The sequence below is a fragment of the Trichosurus vulpecula genome, chromosome 5 (assembly GCF_011100635.1).
Source record: "Trichosurus vulpecula isolate mTriVul1 chromosome 5, mTriVul1.pri, whole genome shotgun sequence".
NCBI lineage: Eukaryota > Metazoa > Chordata > Mammalia > Diprotodontia > Phalangeridae > Trichosurus > Trichosurus vulpecula.
Window position 1 is genome coordinate 108,616,538 of NC_050577.1, and position 22,582 is coordinate 108,639,119.

The following is a 22,582-nucleotide window of genomic DNA, read 5'->3' on the forward strand; positions in this document are numbered from 1 at the left end:
CTCCAGCACTGACTGTCCTCATTTTTTTTTTCTTGGTCAATTTTCAGGGTGACAGGTGAAGACTCAGAGTTGTTTTAATTTGCATTTCTCTTATTATTATTGATTTGGAGCAAGTTTCCAAATGGCAATTAATGTAATTTATAACTTGCAGTTCTCTCAAAAACTGTTCCTATCTTTTGACCGCTTATCTTTGAGGAATGGCTCTTGGTTATTCCTTTTTTGTGTCCTTGAGTGTCAAGATAGTGCTGGAAACATTACTGATATTTCATAAATTCTTCCTGTTGATTCAATTCAGCAAATGTTTATGAAAATAATTCTGATATTAAACTATAGAGAGAGGAAAACTATCAGGGCCAAATATTGACCCTTTGAAGCTAGATGTGAAAGTACTATTTTCCTTGCTGAAATTGGAAGTTGAATCTTATTTCAAGACTGTTCACGTCCCTCCATTTAGGAAACTGGTGGAGTTTGATAGTCTTGTCTATGGAGTCCCAAACCTCATGCTTGTGTGTACTTGGATTCATCAGGTGTGATCTTTCTCAGTTTACCCACACAGAGCAAAATGAGTGTCAGAAACCAGAGACTCCAGCCAATAGCTGCTGCAATCCAACCATCTTCATCCATTCCATGCTTACAGCACTGGGCAGCCTTAGAGCAGAAATCTACATCTATTGAAGAAGAGAGACACATTTCATGATCCTCCTTCCTTTTCCTCCTCCCTGCCTAAATATCATTTAATTTCAATGGTCACTATCCATGGGAGATGGAGAGTTTCCCTTTATGAACCGAAGTGCTATTACTGAACAAGGATTAGAAGCATGTGGACTATGGGTTATCCTAAGAGTTGGGGGTGAATTTGCCTGATCCCTGGAACAAGTTCTTCATTTTGCTGTGCATTATAGAAAACAATAAATGTCTGTGTGTATCTAATCTGAACCCAAAAACCAGATTATGATTGAACTATTGAAAATTGTATTATTCTCTTCTCTCATCTTCCACCTATTTATAAATAGGCAAAAAATTGCTATTTGAGCCCACAATAACACATCTTATTCAACTCCATCACTAAGGTAAGACCCATCAATTATAGCAGCACAGTAGAATGTGTATAAATTAACACTTCTATTTTCCATCTAGTAATTTAATTATATAGTAGTTTCTGGGTTCCTTGGGAGATGTTCCCAAGTTTGTTTTTAAATATCTGTAAATAATAAAGTATGTTTGTTTCCCTTGTTCCTAAGGCTAATTAGGTTTTTAAATATCATTTTAGGGTGAGACTATCTCCTAAAAAAATAACAAAATAAGTTAAACATAAGGTTGAAGAAAAAATTGTCAGAACAGGAATAAATATACTACTTTATAACTGACTACTAATAAAGTTCTAATGTTTTAATTACAGGAGCATGGAGATGGATCTAGAGGGTATCTTAGATGTCCAATTCCCTTGTCTATAGAGGAGGAACCCCAGTCTCAAAGAATTTAAGTGACTTACACAAGGTCACGTAAGTTTTAAATTATAAAGCTAGAATTCAAAGTAGTTCCTCTTATTCCAACTCTATGGTTCTTTCTAGTACTCCATATTTAGTGTGTCCAGCTCCATGCCATCTCTTTCCCCTCCCCAATGCCATGACAGGTATGATATTACATATTCAGTAAAAGCCTCTAGATTCCAGATTCAGTTATTCTATAAAGCAATTTGGAACCATACCCAAAGGGCTATAAAACCATCCATACCCTTTGACCTAGCAATACCACTACTAAGTCTGTATCCCAAAAAAAATAAAAAATAGGAAATTGAGGGGATGCTCATCAATTGGAGAATGGCTGAACAAATTGTGGTTTTTAATTATAATGGAATACTATTGTGCTATAAGAAATGATGAGCAGGCTGCTCTCAGAAAAGACTGGAAAGACTTCCATGAGCTGATGCAAAGTGAAATGTATCGTGTACAAAGTAACAGCAATGTTCTAAGATGACCAGCTATGAATGACTTAGCTATTCTCAGTAAGACAATGATCCAAAACAACTCTGAAGGACTTATGATGAAAAATGCTATCCATCCCCAGAGAGAGAATTGATGGTGTTTGAATACAGATTGAAGCATACTTTTTTACTTTATTTTTCTTTCACAATGTGGCTATTATGGAAATGTTTTGCATAACTACACATATGTAACCTATATCAAATTACTTGCCTTCTTAATGGGGGTGGGGGGAGAGAAAAGAAGGGAGAGAATTTGGAACTCGAAGTTTTAAAAATGAATGTTAAAAATTGTTTTACATGTAGCTAGGGCAAAATAAAATACTAAATAAATTTTAAAAAAATTTTAAGCCTCTAGATTCCAGCAAATTACAAGCAATGTTTATGAGAAAGCTTACTTTTCAGATACACGATCACCTATATGAGTGTCTAAGGTAGCAATATTTTAGCATCCAATGGGTAGAAGTGTAAGGGAGACAGATTTTGGGCCAACATAGAGGGAATAGCCACATGCTATAGTAGAAAGAACAATGGAGCTGGAGTCCTGGCTCTGTCACTCATGACTTTAGTGAACTTAGGCAAGCTATTTAACTCTGCTTTGCCTCATTTTCCCTATCTGTAAAATGACTTTAGATGACATCTATGGTCCCTTCCAGTTCTATGATGCTATAGGTTCCTAGCAGCCTTGTGAGGTAGTAAATTTCCTTCCACTGAAATTCTTTAAATAGAGGCTTAATGACCATGTCAAAAATAGTAGAAATGAAGCTCTTGCATTGGGTAGATTGGGCTACCAGGCCTTTCAGCCCTGAGATTCTAGCATTCAGAAATCCTCTCTAAGGTGCATTTTAACCACCCTCCATTTTGTCCCAAATTACATGAGATGACTGGATTATTAGGTTCTCCATGGATTCTTATACTCAAGGACCCTGAAGATAGATTAGAAGAAAGACTCAGCAATCCATTAGGCTTCTTTTGGAAAACAGTGAGAAATTAGATTCATGCACAAGAAGAGCAGAAAGGGCCACAAGATACTAAGTTGTTCCCACCCAGGAGTGGGGACACCTACTAATCATCTCAATCAATAAAAGAGACTTAAACAATAGAGGGGTTTAAACACCAGTCCATGGAGTTCCAGCAGTTGTAGAAAGCTTACTAGAGCACTGTTCTATGAATGCCGGGTCTGACACAGGAGAAGGAACTGATGAGGAGTTGTATGTTTCTGAAAGAATAAGAACAAAAGATGCAGAATCAGTACAACGAATTGCACTCAGATGAAGGTTTGCTAATCCTTCCTGGAAATCAGAGACTATTAGACTCAAGGTGGGGTGGATCACAGTTGTTACTATTCCAGGTTTGCGTTGACTTTGTAAAAGGCGTGCCAGTTGTAAGGAAATTGAATTCTTGGGCTCAACAGCCAATGTCAAGTTCCTTTTGGCTTCATTCAAAGCCCGTTTCAGACCTGTCAGTCAGGTAGAGGAAAGAGCCTTGGACTTGGAGCCTGTAGACTTGGTTTCACCACCTAGCTCTGCCCCTTGCTAGTTCCAGCACCAGAAGCAAATCAACCTCCAGGGCTTGTTTCTTCATTGTAAAGTGGGTAGAATATTTGTAGTACCTATATTCTAATCCAATCTAATCCTATTAACTCTAATCCTAGAATTGGGAGGAACCCTAGAGGTCATTCAGTCCTTCCCCAATGTTTTGCAGATTATTAAACAGCTGTTGCAGATTAATGAGCATTTGAGATTTTCATTAGCTGGAGGCACTCCAGGTGCAGAAAGTTTCTCCAACAATGCAAATCAATGTCTATAACTTAGTTTATGAATACATAACATGTATGCAATGTACCCAATAATATATACTCTATGTACCCAAGATACATAGAAATTAGATGACTTGGCCAGGATTGTGCACCTAGCAAATATCTTATGGATTCAAATGGCATTTGAACCCAGATCTTCCATACTCCATCTCCAGCTATCTATTCCCTACTCAATATTGCCTCTCACAGATTGATACTAAAACTAAAACAACAGCCCGGAGTGTTTTCATCAGCTTTGCCACTTGTTTTCAAGTCAGCCTGTATTACAAACTGCTTAAAGTTTTAGACTCGATTTATCCAAGGCTGAACAATGAGGACTTTAGGTTATCAGACTAGTCCTTCATCCAGACATTATCTTTTAGGCTGTTCCTTATCCTGTAGGACATGCCCTGGGGTCTGAGATTATAGGCCCTTTGCTTGTAGTCAGTGACTTCAGGACATTGATATAAAGTAGATGAAAGTTTTTTGTGACTAGAACTCACTATACAAATTAGAGTCACTATTAAATGGATTTTAATGGAATGTACCTATTTATTAAGGAATCCCTAACATTTTCTCAGGGTTAGTGCAGGCACTTAAGGGTAGAAACCCTTAAGCAGCTTTAGAGAAAGGAGGACATGTCCCACCTTACCAATTTAAGCTTTTTGCATACATGATGGGAAGAAGATAAATATATTATTTGGTTTTCTCCCAGTAGATTTAGTCCTAGGAATAAATTCTGAAGGTATCCCTTCCAGGACATTCTAATGCTCTTCATCCTGTTTTCTTGGCATGGCTGAAAGCTGTAGAAAGCTCCCAAGTTCCCATCTTAGGACACTGTGTCCTTCAGGGACATTGGTTTTTGTAAGCAGTGGAATACTAGTTTGAAAAGGGACCTGTTATTTAGCCAAAGGCAAGCTACTCCACCCCAAGCCTTTCAAATGTCTAACTCAAGTACTGTAATTAGTTGATGTAATCTGACATACATTTTTTACACCTGAAAGGCATGAGGATGGGGGAATATTTGGGTAGGAGAAATTGATTTCCCAACTCTTTTCACCTATATAATAAATATTGTTTTCTTGACTGGTCCTGTCTCCTTTGCCAAGGAAAGTGAAAATAAGTTTCCTACCTATGTGAAGCCAAAGCCAGTTGGTGATATTATGTTTCCTACAGAAAGGCAAACCCTGATTATTCCAGAATTACGAATGGAATTTGGGAACTTGCTAAGCACTACGAAGCAAAAGAAACCTTGCATTCCCAGTATAAGAGTTAAGGATCTGGGGCAGCTAGGTGGCGCAGTGAGTAGAGCACTGGCCCTGGAGTCAGGAGGACGGGAGTTTAAATCCAGCCTCAGACATTTGACCTTGGGCAAGTCACTTAACCCCAATTGTCGTGCCTTCCCCTTCTCCAAAAAAAAAAAAAAGTTAAGGCTGTAACACTGTTGATCCTCAGATGCTCCATCCTTAGGGGCAGGTCTGGGATAGCATGGTAGCTGCTAGGGGGCCTAGCTGCACTCACTATAGTTTCTCAGGCAAAGGATTCCAGGGAAATAGATCCTAGAAAAGGGCAGGGATGGGTCGGTTAGAAGGGGAGGGGTCAGCTAAAGAGGGGAGGTGGTGGTGGTTTTATAGGGTCCTAGATTTAGAACTGGAAGGAACCTTAAAAGCCATCTAGTTTAACCTTCTTATTTTACAGATAAGAAACTGAGACCCAGTTGACGTGGCTGAAGTCACTGATATGTGTCAGAACAGGAGTTTGAACCCAGATTCTCTGCTCCAGTGATATGGGTTTGATACCACTATCATTTTGTGGTGGTTGTTGTTGTTTCAGTTGTGTCTGACTCTTCATAACCCATTTGGGGATTTCTTGGCAAAGATACTGGAATGGTTTGCAATTTCTTTCTCATTTTACAGATGAGGAAACTGAGGCAAACGGGGTTAAGCAACTTGCCCAGGGTCACACAGCTAGTAAGTGTCTGAGGCAAGGTTTGAGGTCAGGAAGATGAGTCTTTCTGACTTCAGGCCTGTCACTCTATCCACTGTGCCACCCTAGCTGCCCACCACTGCTATTCATTTACCTTAGAGAAATCAATGAGAGTAAAATGACCCATATGTATAAAAAATTTTATAGCAGCTCTTTTTGTGCTGGTAAAAAACTGGACCCTAAATGGATGTCCATCAATTAGGAGAAAAGTAAACAAATTATGATATATGAATGTGATAGAATATTATTGTGCCATAAAAAAACTCAGGGATGGTTTTAGAGAAACCTAAGAAGACTTATGAATTGATACAGAATGAAAGGGGCAGAGTCGGGAGAACAATTTATGCATTAATAAAATTATAAAGATAAAACAACTTTGAAAGCCTTAAAAGCTATGATCAACGCAACGACCAACCACTCTGACACTGGAAACAGTTATCAAGTAAATTGGCTGATTAAAAGACAACAAAATTTCTACATCCAAATAGGCGTTGTCCATTTCAAAGTCACCTTGTGTACCTGTACATTTGTTGTTCAGTTGTTTCAGTTGTGTCCAACTCTTTATGACCCCATGTGGGGTTTTCTTGGCAGATACTGGAGTGGTTTGCCATTTCCTTCTCCAGGTATCTATATGTTTACTGGTGGCAATTGGGCTGCTTTATGGTTACAAAATGCTTCCCTTACATAGTTTCATTCATCTCTGATGATCTAAACATTTTAGGACTTCTGTCTTAGAATGGCCTGAGAGTCATTTTACAAACCGTAAAATGAAGTATCTCATTGCTTTATAGTGAGACCCGGTTCTGAACCAAGGACCTAGCTTGTTCACCCCCCTTATTCATGATTAATTGCAAATGTTTGTTTGTTGTTTTCAAAAATCAATTCCATCTTGAACAGATGTGAAATGATGCATGTAAAGCACTTGGCAAACCTTAAGCATGAGGTCAAATATTAGGATTATTGCTATTATTTTGTCATTACAATTACTGTTAAGATTTGCCACCACCGGGGCTTATTTTTAAAAGAAATGTGTCACAAATTGTAAAGGCAATTCCAATGGGGAAATTTCAAAAACAGTTTTAAGCATGAGTGGCATCATTAGCACTAGTAAGTCGTCTTCCGCAATGATTGCTTTTCAGGACAAAACACATTAAGATTCTGGCATGTTTGTTACAAATCAGTCATGTTACCTTTTGAATCATACGTCATGGCTCTCTCAACCACTTGCCACAATAAACATTCCTGGCAGTTATTTCCTGTCTACTTTGTAATGAAGCCAAACTAATCCTCACCTTTCTGACTATGCTTTCCTCTACTTGAAGAAATCTGGGAACCCCTGGATTTGCAGCGACTCACAGAAAGAGAAAAGGCAGCACAAGGGAGGACAGGTAGCGAGAAAAGAGCAAGAGGCAAAGATGCAATGTTTGGAGGAAGAATAATGAAAAGTGCAGTGTATTTCCCAGCAAAACTACACTGTGGACCAGTTGTCCTCTCTAGATTGAGTGTGGTAACCCACCCCCAACCCCAGCAGCTGAGGCGGGAAGACTAGTAGGAGAGGACCTGGAGAAAGTCAGGGGTCAAAAGACACAGGAAGGTTTCCCTTAAAAATATATATGTGTGTGTGTATGTATATATACACACATATACATATCTACATTTGACCTGAAATTTATAAGGAATTTGCTCTAAATCAGGGGAAAGAAACATCCATTTCCCATTGATTAAGGCATGGTCAACAAATGTGAACAGAAAATTTAGAAGGGTGGAAAAATGTATAGCAAATCATCGTTAAACCTTTTTCATAAAGAAATGCCATTTAAAAAATTTTGAGATACCGCTTCACTCCTATTAAATTGGCAAAAATAAGTAAAAGTGAAAAGTCAATCCTGAAAGAGTCTGGGAGAAACAAGGAGTTAGGTCCGCTGCTGACTGAATTAAAAGGAGTGGAATCTTTTCTTTCAACTGTATCATATTTTTAAAATTTATATTTTTGTGATTCTTTTACAAAATACATAATGGATAGAATGCTGAGCTTGGAATCAGAAAGACTCATTTTTTGAGTTCCAATACAGCCTCAGACACTTGCTAGCTGCATGACCCTGGACAAGTCACTTAGCCCTATTTTCTTTAGTTCCTCATATGTAAAAGGAGCTGGAGAAGGAAATGGCAAACCACTCCAGCACCTTTGCCAAGAAAACTTCAAAAGGGACCAGACATGACTGAACCTAGCAAAAACCCAGTAGTAGATGTATGTAATATGAGTAAATAGTACACATTAGGTGCTAAATACTTGAAATTTTTTTTACTACTGGGGTGCATAATCAAACATCTTTTACATTAACAGTAAAACTTTTAAACAGAATGGTCAAAAATTGTAAGTAAAAGGAGATAGTATGATCACATTTGCCTGAACAAGTGCAACTACATCCTGCTTTCCCAAGAACAGTTTGGGAACCAAGTGCTTTCCTATTCCTGATTCAGTAGAAAAGGCCTGGATAAGTTCTTTGTAATAGCACAATTTTTTTTGGAGAATGATCTGACACGCTGTGAGTGTTATAGAATAAAAAAGATGAAATATTGAAAAGTAAATAAAAAAGCCATCAAAACAGTAATGACTATATATATGGAAAAGTATATACACAAATACATGTACAGGGGTGAATAGACAGAATGAAAGGGAAGACAGAGGGAGTAGCTGATAGGCTGTAATAAGCATTTTCTATTTTGGAATTGATTTTCAAAATGGAAGTAGTGAAATTTCAGTTTAATTGTTGTTTGAAGTTCTGCGCATAATGTATTAATTAATTTATAAGGAAGAAGTAAGGATTTTTATTAGTAATAGTTTTGTGGACCATCAAAAATCGCTGCTAATGCTGGTCCAGACTGGCAATTGGGAAACAGCAGTGTAGAGAGTGGTTCTCAAACAGTTGGGGCTCAGGTCCCCTTTACACTCTCAATCATTGAAGACCGCCCCCTCCAAAGAGGTTTTGTCTTATGTGCGTTATATCTGTGGATATTTACCGTGTTAGAAATGGTAATGTCATTATTATTATGAAAATAGGTTAGAACCTCTCACTCCCAAGATTCCTCAAACTATACTGTAACAGTAGCTGGTGTGGAATACTATCCTGGAAAACAAGGAAATTGGATGCCTCAGTTTCTTCATCTGTAAAATGAGTATAAATAATCTCTAAGTTCCCTTTCACCTCTGAGACCTATATTCTAAAAAGTGCATGGCGCCCAGAAAGCAGGATACAAATGTTCATTCCTTCCCCTTATCTTCCTCTGATGTTATGACCAATGTAATCAATCCTAGACAAATTTCTTAACCTCTGTGTACGTTAGTTTTTTCCACTTGTCAAATGAGGTTATTATCTCACTTTATCTGTCTTAGAGAGATAGAGAATAAATCAGATAGTCTAATAGAGAAAGTACTTGGAGCTATGTACTATTCAAAGGATTATTAATTTTGAAGGAAAAGGAGAAATAAAAGGAAGCTTAGAATATTGTAAGAAGGAAGCACTTCAAGTAGCGAGGAAGGGGGAGAGGTGATTAAATAAATATACTTTCAAAAGATCCATAATTTCATTGGTGAGAGTGCTCCCTCCAACTAAGATCCAGATCCCAAACCCTCCATGCCTTAGTAGACAATATAATAGTCAGTCTACTATTGGCCAGTTGTTGCAGCAAAAAAAAAACAAAACCCAAAAACCAACAAACTCATTACCTGGTGGCCAGCCCAGAGATAATAAGCCTCTCAGAATTAAACTGAACTGCCCCTCAGATGACAGACACAATCCATTCCAAACAGAGCAGAAAGAAGCCTTCCCAGCCCTCTACTGGCACAGTCTCTGGAAGACTCAGGGTCAGTGACACATTGGAGGTAGGGGCTGACAAAAAGAGGGATTTCACTGACCCCCCTCTCCCCCAGAGGAAGGAAAGAGAAACTACTGGTAAGTAAGAAAATAAAAATCCTTTTGGGTTAATTAAATTGTTAGACTTGGGGAAACTTTTTTTTATGTTTTGCTCTTAGCAATGGCAAACAAAAGCTCAATACATTTCAGAAGAGAAATGTCAGTACATCTATCAGTATGCTCCAGGTGAAATCTAAGAATTTGATCTTTGTCAACAATTAAACCAAAAAAAAAAAAATTCCCCTCCCCAGTTCCTAGCTCCATCTTGACCAGAAAGTCCTGTTTCCTTTTTCCTTGGGCCAAATAGCTTCCCCCCTTTTCTCTCTTCTTTTTTCCACTTCTTCCCTCTCCCTCCCTCCTTTCTGGAGAATAAATTCCACAATTCTACCTGCTAAACAAGTTGTGTAGAAGGACGCAGACAGGAGGACGAGGCTGATGGGAACATAGATTACAGAGGAAAGCTGCTTCATGGTGGAGATGGGAGGCACCTGTCCAGACTGCCCTCGTACTGCTTGTCCTCTGGAAACCTTGAAAATGACTCTGGCAGACCACGGGGAAACCTCTGCTCTCTTGTTTAGGAGAAAAGAGAAGGGGTGGAGCAAAGTGAACTTGCATCTGTCACACCTTTGCGTTGCTCTTGCTTCTGGAAAAGAGAAAGAATTCCCTCCTCCCACCTTCAAACTCTGGAGTTTGAGGAGAACTGGGGACAATTTCTAAAGTCCCTATTTAAAAAAAAAGGGAGGGGAGGAGATTTTTTTTTAAAACCAATTTGTTGAATAGGGGACAGAAGAACAGATGAGTTGGCCATGTCAGCTTAATTTTCAGATACTTTCTAGCTGTGTGGTCCTAGGTAAATCACTTAATCTCTCTGTCTCAGTTTCCTTAGCTGTAAAATGGGGATCATAATGCCACCTGATTCCCAGGGTTGTTATGAGGATCAAGTGATATAACAGAAAAATCACTATATAAATGTTAACTTATTACTTCTGGGGAGGGGGAAGAAACAAAATATGCATAGTAAGGAAATACAAAAAGCATGCCGAGTAGTTTCAAGAGGAAGAGAGTGTGATAACTCAGGAGACAAAGAGTTCCAGCCCTAACCTCTACCTTTAACTTCCTACACAAATCCCTTACCCTCTCTGGTCCTCAGTTTCCTCATCTATAAAAGAAGTGGGTGGGGCATGGTGATCTCTAAGATCTCTCACAGTATTAATAGTCTAGGGTTAGATGGCTTGGTACTGCAAGAAACTATTGTTTACTTAGCCACAAACCTGTTCTATTCAATAATAGAACTTTAGAGCTGAAAGGGACCTAAGAAATTATCTAGCCCAACCCTCTCAATTAAGAAGTGAGGGAAAGTGAGACCTAAAGATGTTGAATAATTTTTCCAAGGTCATACAGTTTCAGAGCCAGGTTTTGAACCCAAGTCTCTGATTCCAAATCCAGCACTACGTACAAGAGGTTGCAAAAATTTTCAGCAGCAGGTTTCCAATTATAAACACAATGTGAGCCATTATGGTAATTGGTAAATTTCCATTCTTTCTTGGAAAGAGTGCAGGACTTGGAGATTCTTAATTCAAACTACTTACAAGCCACGGGGCCTTAGGAAACTTCCCTAACTCCCATGAGCGCTACTTTCCTTATCTATAAAAATTAGAAGTTAGGACCTAATGATCTCTAAGGTTCTTTCCAGCTCTTAAGTCTATGACCCTAGGATGAGTGTGGACAGTTATAAAATAGAGATGAAGATCCTTTGTCCCTCGGTATGAGTTTAGGGTGATAAAAGTGGTGTTGACTTCTCATAGCATCAGTAGAACTTGTACACTGAATGTTTTTTTTCTAAGACTGGGGGACTGCTGTGCTCTGATTTCATCATATTTTCATTTGAGTCCCCTTGTGACAATGGCCCTTGTTTTTGTGAAGGCTGGAAGGAGTTGGAACTGAAGACAACAAAGGAATAAGCTAATAACGAGATACCCTCCCTCTCACCCCATACTCAGAAATTTGTTCTCTCTTGGACTTCACCATCTTTTTGTTTTGTGCCTCTCTAGAACACTTTGTTTTGGCTATGTGTTTATATCCCTTTGTTAGACATGCCTAAGGCCCACATTGTCCCAACAGTCCATAGTCCTCATCAATTTCATATAAGTAGAATAGGATAGGACCTCAGAGGTCACCTAGTCCAACGCACACCAACAAGGGACCATTCAACCTCTGACTCTGTCCTAAGAAAGCTCATTCCACTCTTAGACAGCTCTATTTGAGCAGCTATCACATATCCCCTAAGTGCTTTCTTCTCCAATCCAATAATCCTGAGTTTTTTCAACTGATCCACATTGTGGCAATAATCTTTCTAATGAACAGAAACAAAGAACTGAGAGCTTGGCCGTGACTTGAGAGATCGTATGCTTTACCTCCCCCTCCTCATTGTAAAGAGGGGGGAAGATAGTAAGTAGCTGAACTAGGATTTAAACTCAGGAATTTCTGGTCCAAATACAGGACCTTTTCTGCCATACCATATTGCCTTACCTCCTCTCATAAACAAATTTCCCCAAAAAGCTGCATGATGTCCTGAGAAGAGTTGTAGATATGATGTAGGAAGACCTGGGTTCTGCGATGCCAAAAAGCATCTTTCCTTCTGGACCTCTACTACTTCAATAGCACTTTCCTTCCCTACTTCAAGAAATTGCTGTAAAGGTCCAGTGAGACCATGTATGTGAAAGTGCTTTGTAACTGTCAAGCATGACACAACAATATTTTATTATCACAATGTGGACCCATAGTTCAGTTTTGACCCAAAGAGGCCAAGGTTTGAGGCAGGGTTGTACTTAAGATCTTTCCCCACCCGGGGTGGAGAAAGGAATGCATGATAGCCTTTTAAATCTAATTTACATTATTAACATATTTCCTCATCACTTTTTGTTTTGCTTTTAGGCAATATGGTTAAATGACTTGCCCAGGGTCACATAGCTAGCAAGTGTCTGAGATTGGATTTGAACTCAGGTCCTCCTAACTCTAGGGCTGATGCTTTATCCACTGTGCCACCTAGCTGCTTCCCTCTCCCCCCACCCCCCAATCACTTTTTAAGATCTAGATTGATTTTAAGATCAATAAGATAGTAAATTAGGCCCTGATTTGTAGCATTTGCCATTTTCTGAGGTATAAATGCTCATGCTGAAAATTTAACAAGCAGCTTTAGAGCTGGTACCAGCTGGTCCCACAATCCCCCTGGTTGAGGTACCTGTCTGATTATCTGGAGAGGTTACCTCAATCTTTTGGAATTTTCAACACCATCTTTAAGCATTCAGTGTCTAAAATAGCAAATGACACTAAGTTAAACACTGATAAAAGAAGGGGAAAATGCCCTTAGTAGCAGGGAGGAGGGGACTGAGAGGGGAAACTCACGGAGTGAGATAAGAACCCTGCAGTGAGCTGAGATCTCAACAATGTGGGCACTCCCTCCGCTGACAAAGATCACTAGCCTCTAGATTCCAGAGATTGTTCTTAGGAGTTGTTTTGGGCTGGCTTATTTATCCTGGTGCTGAACCTTTCTGAATTCAGCTAATCTGGTCATCAGAAAGCAGAAATACTGAATTGGGAGGATTTTTATTCAAATGCTAGCCCTGCTGTTTACTGGTTGTGTGACCACAGGCTTGTCGTTTAATCTCTATGGGCCTCAATTCCCTTCTCAGTGAAATGAAGAGGTTTGATTAGCTGTCCTAGAAGGCTCTTTCCTGTTCTTTGTTCTTTTTTTAAATTTATTTTTTATTTTTAGTTTACATCACTCAGTTTCACAAGTTTTTGAATTCCAAATTTTCTCCCCTTCCCTTTCCTTTCCCCTCAACCCCCCAAGACAGCATATAATCTGAGATAGGTTTCACATTAAACTTATTTTCACAATAGTCAAGTTGTAAAGAAGAATTATAACCAATGGAATGAACCATGAGAAAGAAGAAACAAAACGGGAGAGAGCAAATAATTTGCCTCAATCTGCATTCAGACTCCATAATTCTTTCTCTGGATGTGGATAGCTTTTTCCATCATGAGTCTTTTGGCTGCTCTTTGTTCTTATGCTGGTCAATATTCCTGAGTTATTAACTTGAGTTATCCAACACTTTGTGACCCCATTGGAGGTTTTCTTGGCAAAGATACTGGAGCAGTTTGCCATTTCTTTCTCCAGCTCATTTGTCAGATGAGAAAACTGAGGCAAACAGGGTTAAGTGACTTGTCCAGGGTCACACAGCTAATCAGTATCTGAGGCCAAATTTTAACTCAGATCTTCCTGACTAGAGGTCCTGTGCTCTATTTACTGAGCCATCTCACTGCCTCCATTGTATCCTTACTCTGACCCTAAAATGTCCTCTGTATGGCTCAATGGATAAAGTGACAGGCCTGGGGTCAGAAAGACCACTCTTCCTGAGTTCAAATCTTTCCTCAGACACTTACTAGCTGTGTGACCCTGGGCAAGTTGCTTAACCCCTGTTTGCCTTAATGTACTGGAGAAGGAAATGGCAAACCACTCCCGTATTTTTGCCAAGAAAATTCAAACGGGGTCATGAGAGTCGAAAGAGGTGACTCAAAAACAAGTAAACAATGAGAGTGGAAGCCCCCTCTGGGCCCGTGACTATGATGGTTAAATTCCCACACCCCAGAACTACACATATTTCTGTTTTATCCCTTGTGGGAGATATTTCTATTGGCACCGTCATGTTTGTGGTCAGATTGGTCTGTTTAGTAAGCACAACTTTGAGTTCCCAGAAAGTAATTTTAAGATAAGGTGTTATGGCAAAAACCAATACATTCTAGAAAACCAATTAGCTATTTTTGTTTTTCAATTTGGTCCACATACTTGGAAAGGAAAGTCAGTGTGGCCAAGGAGTTGTTTTGGGTCAAAGTCGTTTGGCCTCAGTTTCTTCATCTGTAAAATGAGCTGAAGGGGGAGGTAGCCAACCACTCCAACATCTTTACCAAGAAAACCCCAAGTGGAGTCAGAAGAGTTGGATAGGACTGAACAATAAGAAGATTGACTTAAACTCTTTGGAGCCTCAGCTTTCTCATCTGTTAGATAAAGAGGTTGAGATCTACAAGATCCTTCTAAATTCCTGAGTCTGTGAAAATGGGTAGTGAATGCCAAAGATTCATTAAGCAAGAAGGGGTATAGTAGGTTTCTATTAATAATAATCTATCAGTTGTAAGATCAGCCATATTTTTTAAAAATCTGAAAATTAAGATATTTAAGAATATGTAGGTGACACCCCTAAGTTTTTGAGGTAGATATCATGGAGGGCCATTGTCCCTTCCAACAAACTCTCCTTTCACATTGCCATTAGAGTCATCTGTACTGGGCTCATTACTCCTTCAGTACTTTTGCTCATGTTTGTCTTTTATGCCCTCTCCCCTTATCTAGATGAAATTTTTCTTCTAAAAAGATCTTAAGATTCCCCTTCTCCAAGAAGCCTTTCCTGATTAAGCCCATTTTGTTCACTTCCTAGTAATGTTTTCTCAATGTAGAATTTATCCCCCACTGCTATGCATTGGACCAGTTGGAATCAAGATTGATTATTCAAGTCTATCTACAATTGTTCACCCCTCAATTAGATTACAAACTGCTTATGAAGGCAGAGTTAAGGGACCATGTGCTCTTTTTCCTTCTTTATCTACACTGTACCTCAGGCAACAGAGAGGTTCTCAATAAGGGTTTGTTGAATGAATACATTTTCTAAATCATTAAAATTTTTAAATTTGCATTCTCATGCAAAAATGCCAAGTCTTAGCAATTGTCTTTTTTTAAAAATAATTTTATTGTTCCTTTTGTATTTTTACATGACCCAAATATCTCCCAGCAGCCCACCCCATCCCCTTCTTGAGAGTCTATGCCGAATAATTGTGTTGGGTTTTTTTAAGGAAAAAAAGACAAATTAACAAAACGGATCAATTGATAAGAAAAAGTCTTAAACTGTGTGCGATGTGCCACACCCTGGATCTCCCTTCTCTGCCCAGGAGTAGGGTGGGAGTGTGCATATATTAACTTTTCCAACCCCCCTCTCCTAACTCCTTGAATTAAGAGCTCCGGGGCTTTCCAGTCCAGCCTCCTGCACTTGAAGTTGGAATCCCTTTCCATCCCAGCTTTTTCCTTCACTGTTTCACTTCTAAGGTCAGTAGCTTAGTTTAAGGTTAGGTTTTGATTTTTCATTACATTTATGTTATTACTTTTGACTAAACTCCTTGCAAACGTTTTCAGGGAGAAACAGACTCTATTTTATTCCCTACAAGCTTTATTTTTTGAAGGGGCATGTGCTTCTGATGACATTCTGTAAAATGATCCAGCACAGCTGAGGCATGTGCTTATGCAAAATCTCTTCCTAATCCCAGGTACAAGGACAGCGTACAAAGGAAGCTCTCCGTTTTTAGTTAATTTCCATTTTCCAAGAGCCAGGAGATAACTACAACTCTCATCCTTCCACGAAAATAAGTGCCAGTCTGGAGAAATTCCCTGGCACACTAAAATTCTTAATAAGACAAGCGCTTAATTAACCACAATTGGCAGTTTGCCTTAGATTTCTCCATGGAATTGGAAATCAATTCTCTCTTAGAAAAAGAGATATAGTACTAAGGAATTCGATGGTGGTAGTAAGGAATTCTTTCCCGCCTTATCCTAAGTTCCTTGATTTCTCTGGAGTCCCAGCTAAATCCCCACCTTCTACAAGAAGCCCTTCCTAATCTCCTCCTCCCTACCCCCCATGCTAGTGACTTCCCTCTGTTGATAAACTACAATTTATCCTGTACATAGCTTGTTTGTTCATAGTTGTTTGCATTTTGTCTCCCCCAATAGACTTGCACTTCCTTGAGCAGAAGTCTTTTGCATTTCTTTGTATTTCTAGTGCTAAATCCAGTGCCTGGTAAATTAGTAGGTGCTTAATAAAATCTTGTTTACTGGGAATAAGCATTTATATAGTTCCTACAAAGTACTAGGTGCTAAGTGCCTTTAACAAATAGTTCATTTGATTGTCACTTTGCAAACCTCAAAGGGCCACGTAAATGCTACCTGTTAATTTATTATTATAAATCAAGGAATTTCAGACGTATAAAGGAACTTCGAGATCATTTTGTTCCACCCTCCTATTTTACAGATGAAGAAACTGAGTTCTAGGGAAGTTAAATGAATTGCCCAAAGGCACACAAGTAATAAATAGCTGAACTAGGATCCGAACCCAGTCCTCTTTCAATTATACCTTCTATTCTAATTGCCTTCATTATATTTCTCATCTATAGCAAAATACCATATTTCATACCTAATTGTAGCTTTTAAATATTTTTTTTATCCCAAGGTACTCCAATGAGACATCAAATAAGCTATTTTTTTTTTCATCAGTGGCAGTATATATAGTATTAAACTAAATATGGTCCATTGGTGTGGACATTGGTTTGGCTCTGGAACAAATGAAAGGGCTGTGAACATTCACTTCAGTTTCAAATAAAGTGCTCCTTTGCTTAAAAAAAAAGCATTGCTTTGGTTGTTTTCACTCAGTTCTCTCAATGTTTGTGGGAACTAGTCAAACCCCACAACTCTCTGATCAAATCAACAAAGCCAGTTTCCAAAATGGTGGCAGGTGGATAGTTAGCCGCAGAGCTGGCTAATGGTTCTACACAATTCAACTAGAATTTGTTAAAGGTCTTCTATGTGCAGCAGAGGCACTGTGATGGGTACTGGGCATACAAAGACAAAAATGAAGCAGTCTTCACCCTCAAGGAATTCCTATTTTCCTGGCTCCTAAGAGGCACTCAATAATATTTATTGATTGACTGAAGGGATACAACATATGTTGTTGTTATTTAGTCATTTCAGTCCCGTCTGCCTCTTCGTGACCCCATTTGGTGTTTTCTTGGCAGAGATACTGGAGTGGTTTGCCATTCTCCAGCTCATTTGACAGATGAAGAAACTGAGGCAAACAGGGCTAAGTCACTTGCCCAGGGTCCCACAGCTACTAAGTGTCTGAGGCCAGATTTGACCTCAGATCTTCCTGACTCCAGGCCCAGTGCCCTATTCCATGCTCTACAACATGTGTACAGTAAATGTTTTGTATTATTTTTGGATTACACAAGCAATTTCATTGGAGTAGGGTATTCCAGGTGAGGAAACTCTCTACAAATGCAGATTTTGCAATCTTACATCTCCATGTTGCCTGGAGCTACTAAGAGGTTCAAGTGACTAGTCCAGGGTCACACAGCTAGTATGTGCCAGAAGCCAGACTTAAGACTAGTTATTCCTGATTCCTAGACTGGTGTACTATCCATTAATACTTTAATCACTTTGTGTATACTTCATAATTTCAAGATGGAGAAAGAACTAACAACTAATTAGAAAAGGTCATATGTAGGAGGGGCCATCTGAATTGTGTTGTGAAGGAATTTAAGGATTACGAGAATAGAAGTAAGGAAGAAGTACATTCTAGACATGAAAGACTACTGGAATAAGAAAACTCCCTCCAGCTCCTCAGAGTAACTCCCTAGAATCCTGAGGGAGAGAAATAGGCAGCTATTCTCTTGGGACCAGACCTACCAGTTTGGGTAGGGAGAGTGAACCCAAGTTCCTGTATGACATGTGGACCATGGAGGCGGAATGTCTTGAATGAGAAAGAGCTGGAAGGCTAGTTTGACTTGGAATGGTGTCTGTGAAGGGGAGAGCCAAGTAACAATGACTGGAAAGGTAGGGAGCCATCCTGTGGAAATTTAAATAATACCAGGCTGTGGGTTCTATATTTTAAGAGGAAGACACTCCAAAATTTTTGAGTACGATAGTGATAATACTCTGATGGGTATTTCAGGACCATCCATTTGGCTGCTGGGTGGAGAATAGAGAGGGGAAAGACTGGAGGTAGGGAGGCAAATTAGGAGGCTATAGCAATGTTCCAGTGATGAAAACGATTAAAGCAATAAAGATGGTGCTTAGAGACAACAGTTATGAGGTGAAAAAGGATGTTTAGGTGAATTTAGAATTTATGGCCCAAATAACTCGAGTCAATAAGTATTTTTTAAGCATCTACTAACTGCCAGGAGCAATGCTAAGCAATGGGGAGTGGGGCAAAGAAAGTAAAAAAAACCCATTCCCCATTCTCCAGAAGCTCAGTCTGACTAATGGGAGAGAGAGCATACAGAAAATACTGAACAAATAAGTCACACACAGGATAAATTGTAATTAGTCATCAGAAGGAAGGCACTAGAACTAAAGGAGATTGGGAAGGGCTTCTTGTAGAAGGTGGCATTTTTGGGGCAGCTAGGTGGCACAGTGAGTAGAGCACCAGCCCTGGAGTCAGGAGGACCTGAGTTCAAATCCACCCTCAGACACTTGACAGGCTTACTAGCTGTGTGACCTTGGGCAAGTCATTTAACCCCAATTATCCAGCCTTTCCCCCTCCAAAAAAAAAAAGATGGCATTTTAGCTTGGACTTGAAGAAAGCCAGGAGTTGGATATGAAGAGGGAGATAATTCCAGGCATAGGGAACTGTCAGATGGAGAGTCCTTGTCACTAGATTGCAGAGTACTTAGGAGAATAAAAAGTATGAGAAGATTGGAAAGGTGAGAGGGGTCCAGGTTAGGAGAGACTTAACACAATGGTTCTCCCATGTATAAATTCCAGGAGAGTAGAATCATGCCTGAGCCTAGAGTCAGGAAGACCCGAGTTCAAATCTGGTCTCAGATACTTACTTAGCCATGTGACCCTGGGTAAGTCACTTAAACCTGTTCACCTCAATTTCCACATCTGTTAAAAAAAAAAAGGATCTGGAGTAGGAAATGGTAAACCACTCCAGTATCTCTGCCAAGAAAACCCCAAATGGGGTCACAAAGAGTCAGATGGGACTGAAGTGATTGACCACCACCAACAAAACAATTATTGGATTTCAGAATTGGAAGTAAAAGTGAAGCAATTAGGTGGCTCAGTGGATAGAATGCTGGGCCCGAAGAGAGGAAGACCTGAGTTCAAATCCAGCCCCAGATACTTTCTAGCTGAGTGGGCCTGGGTAAATCATTAAACTTGTCTGTCTCATTTTCTTCAACTATAAAATGAGGATCATAATAGCCCCTATCTCCCAGGATGGTCGTGGGAATCAAATGGGATAATACGTGTAGCACTTAGCATAGTCTCTGGAACATAGTAGGTGCTTAATAAATGCTTGTTTTCTTCCTAGCTCTCAGCAATGTTTAGAGACCAGAGCCCAGCTTCACTGGATTATTCACATAGAATTTACCTTGTCTGTGAATCATTTTTAGTGAATTTTTAATTCCCAAATTGTTGCTTTCCCTTGCTATCCAACCTCAAAGTCCATGTTTGTTGAGGGGAGCCGTTTCAGTACCTGTCTTTCTTCTATCTCAAGCCTTGTCTTTGGAAGGGATGTCAGATATCATTTAGGCTGATAGGAGGACTGGATCCTACACGGGGCCCCTCTTCATCCCTCCATTTGGAAAGGCAGACTGGAGCTAGACAGTAAAATGCATTAAATGCCAAGCAGAAGAATTTTTATTTCGTCAGATGGTAAGGAGCCATTGGAACTTTCTGAGCAGAGGAATGACACAGATAAACCTGTGTCTTAGGCATATCACTTCCACAGCATTGTGGTTAACTTAAAATCTGCTTTCTAATTCCTCAAGAAGCATTTCCCCAATTTTTTCCCGAGGCAAATGATACATTTATCTACTATATTTCTAAGACTATAATTCCCTGGGAAATATTTCTCCTGCTTGAGAAACCATGACAAAGTGGAGGGCATGACAAGGGTAAAAGTCCCCCTGGTATGAGCAGTCAGAGCTGTGTGGCTAGGCCAGGCACGGCCACTTTGTCACCACTCACAACAGTCCTGGTGTTGACACAATAGAGCTGGCTCTAGTTAGACTTTAGACATGCAGGAATGAGAATGAGCCAGATGTGGCCAGCTCACCCCAGGCTGGGTGGAGGGTGGGGAGGGGGAGGGCAGGGGAAAAGAAAAGAAAATTCCTTCCTTCTACCCTCCTACCCTTTGCCATAGGCTAAAGAGCACCTGGAAGAAAGGTCATTAAGCTTTCTGCTTGGGGCTTGTGTTTGCCGCTGAAAGAAAAATTGACTGAGGCAGCCAGGTTCCGGGCCCCTGCTCCAAATCCCAGTTAATTTCAAGAATTGGATGAAGTCAAGGTAAGAGAAAGACTTCTACTGTCTGGAAATCCCCAATAGGGTTATATCTTTCCTTCTTTGCTTTTTTTCTCTTTCACTTGACTTTCCTTGAAACATAACATACTTTATGTATATTTATTTGTGTACTTTCTCCCCTATAAGCTCCATGAAGGCAGGGACTGTTTTTTACTTCTTTTTGCCTCTCCAGGGCCCAGCACAGTGCCTGGCACATAGTAGGTGTTTAATAAATGTTGATTGATTGAACATTCCTGTCCCTTTCCCCTGTAAGAACAAAGAAATCTTTTTTTAGGCACTGGGGAACACAGTTAACAAGCATTTATTAAGTACCTACTATGTGCCAGGCATAGTGCTAAGAGCTGGTTATAACTTCACAACAAAAGTCCATAACTCCGTCAAGGATCTCCCCGTCTAAGCGTGGAAAGGACGAAGAGAAAAACAATTCTTTAGAAGGGGAGCTAAGTCTTCCCTGACATAGCAATGTCGGCACTCAGGATAACCAGGGAGACCCGGGAATTAGAAAGTCAGCTTAGCTAAGCTTTCCTGTCTCTGAGCCAAGTGCTAAAAATACACACGAGAAAAGATGAAACTATGCCTTGGCAGTGAACTCAGTTCTGTGAGTAGGCAGCCTAGTGCAGTGTCTTTAACCTAGATGGTGCTTGATCCATCGGGTAGTCTAACCGAATGCCTGATGGAAGGTGTTACTGCTGTCCATTTGATGCATAATCACTTTTCCTGGTGGTGTTGGGGGAGAAAGGAACACCTCACTAGCCTGGGTAAATCAGCGAATCTCTGAATGTCTTAGTTTGCTCATCTGAAAAATGGGGGTAACCCTGTCTCCAGTTGTGAGCACAAAATGGAATATAAGACTTGTAAGGTGCTCTGCAAACTGTTAAAGCACTATGTAAGCAAATGCTAGCTATTATGTAATTCTTACAGGAGCCTCGAGCCTTAGCATAGACTTGAGAAGCTTCAGAATGTCAAAGGCTATTTACAATGAAACAAGGAGCTCATGAGAATCCACAGTAAAGTTGGCCGGTCCCCCCTCCATTTGGCACTGCATTGGGACCCTGTAGAGAATGAGACCCTCTCCCAAATCAGTAAAGTCAGGTGGGTTGTTGTTGTTTTATAAGGTTCTTCTCTGAGTCTCTTGGAGGATCTTACTAGATCCTACTGGATCTGGCTTTATGGGAAGAGCGAGGATATTGAATCTGCTGGGGAGGATGGCAGGAGGCAAGTCACCTTGCAAATGAGTGGCTAGTTGAATTTCAAACTCCCCAACCCTGGAAAAGGGGATTTGGGACAGTAGTGGTTCTTATTTGGACCAGGTAACTCAGTGTTGCTGTTTGAGATTTTTGAGCTTCCTTGGGATTCCTTTATTTAGCTGGGTGGGGAGGCTACTGGGGTCTTTACAATCCTCACATGCTAACAAAACTTGACCCCCCAGATCTTGTCCAGAGAAGCCTGCAGCTGGTGTAAAATCCAAGAGTCCACTTTTACAAAGAGCTACCCACCTAAAAGGGCTACGAGCTCACCCAGGAGAATAAATTCTCTACTCCTTTCCCCAGTGCCGAATTCCCTAATATCTGGGGTGGTTGCACTAATGGGGTGGGGGGAGGGCTGGCTTATTCTTCTGGAAGACTGTGTGCCTGCTAATGGCACAATGGCATATCTCTTGGTCATTTTTTACAGTAAGCTGTGTTGGTGTGAGCAAACTTCTTTCCCAAGACAACTAAAAAATC

At 40.0% G+C, this 22,582-nt stretch overlaps 2 protein-coding genes across 2 annotated transcripts in view; one reads left to right on the forward strand and one right to left on the reverse strand.

Moving 5' to 3' along the window:
- Positions 1-498: 498 nt before the first annotated feature.
- TMEM213 (transmembrane protein 213) lies at positions 499-10,149 on the reverse strand. Its single transcript, XM_036760226.1, has 3 exons — positions 10,068-10,149; positions 3,135-3,200; positions 499-668 (listed from the first exon to the last, which is right to left on the reverse strand). Exons 1-3 carry the CDS (start codon positions 10,147-10,149, stop codon positions 499-501), a joined length of 318 nt encoding a protein of 105 aa, XP_036616121.1.
- A 10,518-nt stretch (positions 10,150-20,667) lies between these two features.
- Positions 20,668-22,582, forward strand: part of ATP6V0A4 (ATPase H+ transporting V0 subunit a4) — a 65,356-nt gene continuing 63,441 nt past the window's right edge. The window contains exon 1 of the mRNA XM_036760227.1: positions 20,668-20,843. The gene's annotated coding sequence lies outside the window, so the exon portion shown is untranslated. The remainder of the gene's footprint in view (positions 20,844-22,582) is intronic.

Coding starts and splice junctions, on each gene's coding strand:
- TMEM213 (XM_036760226.1), bottom strand. CDS start 10,149: ATGAAGCAGCTTTCCTCTGTAATCTATGTTCCCATCAGCCTCGTCCTC. Junction 3,201..10,067: donor CTACACAACTTGTTTAGCAG/GTAGAATTGTGG, acceptor TTATTCTTTCAG/AAACATACAACTCCTCATCA. Junction 669..3,134: donor ATTCATAGAACAGTGCTCTA/GTAAGCTTTCTA, acceptor CTTCTTCAATAG/ATGTAGATTTCTGCTCTAAG.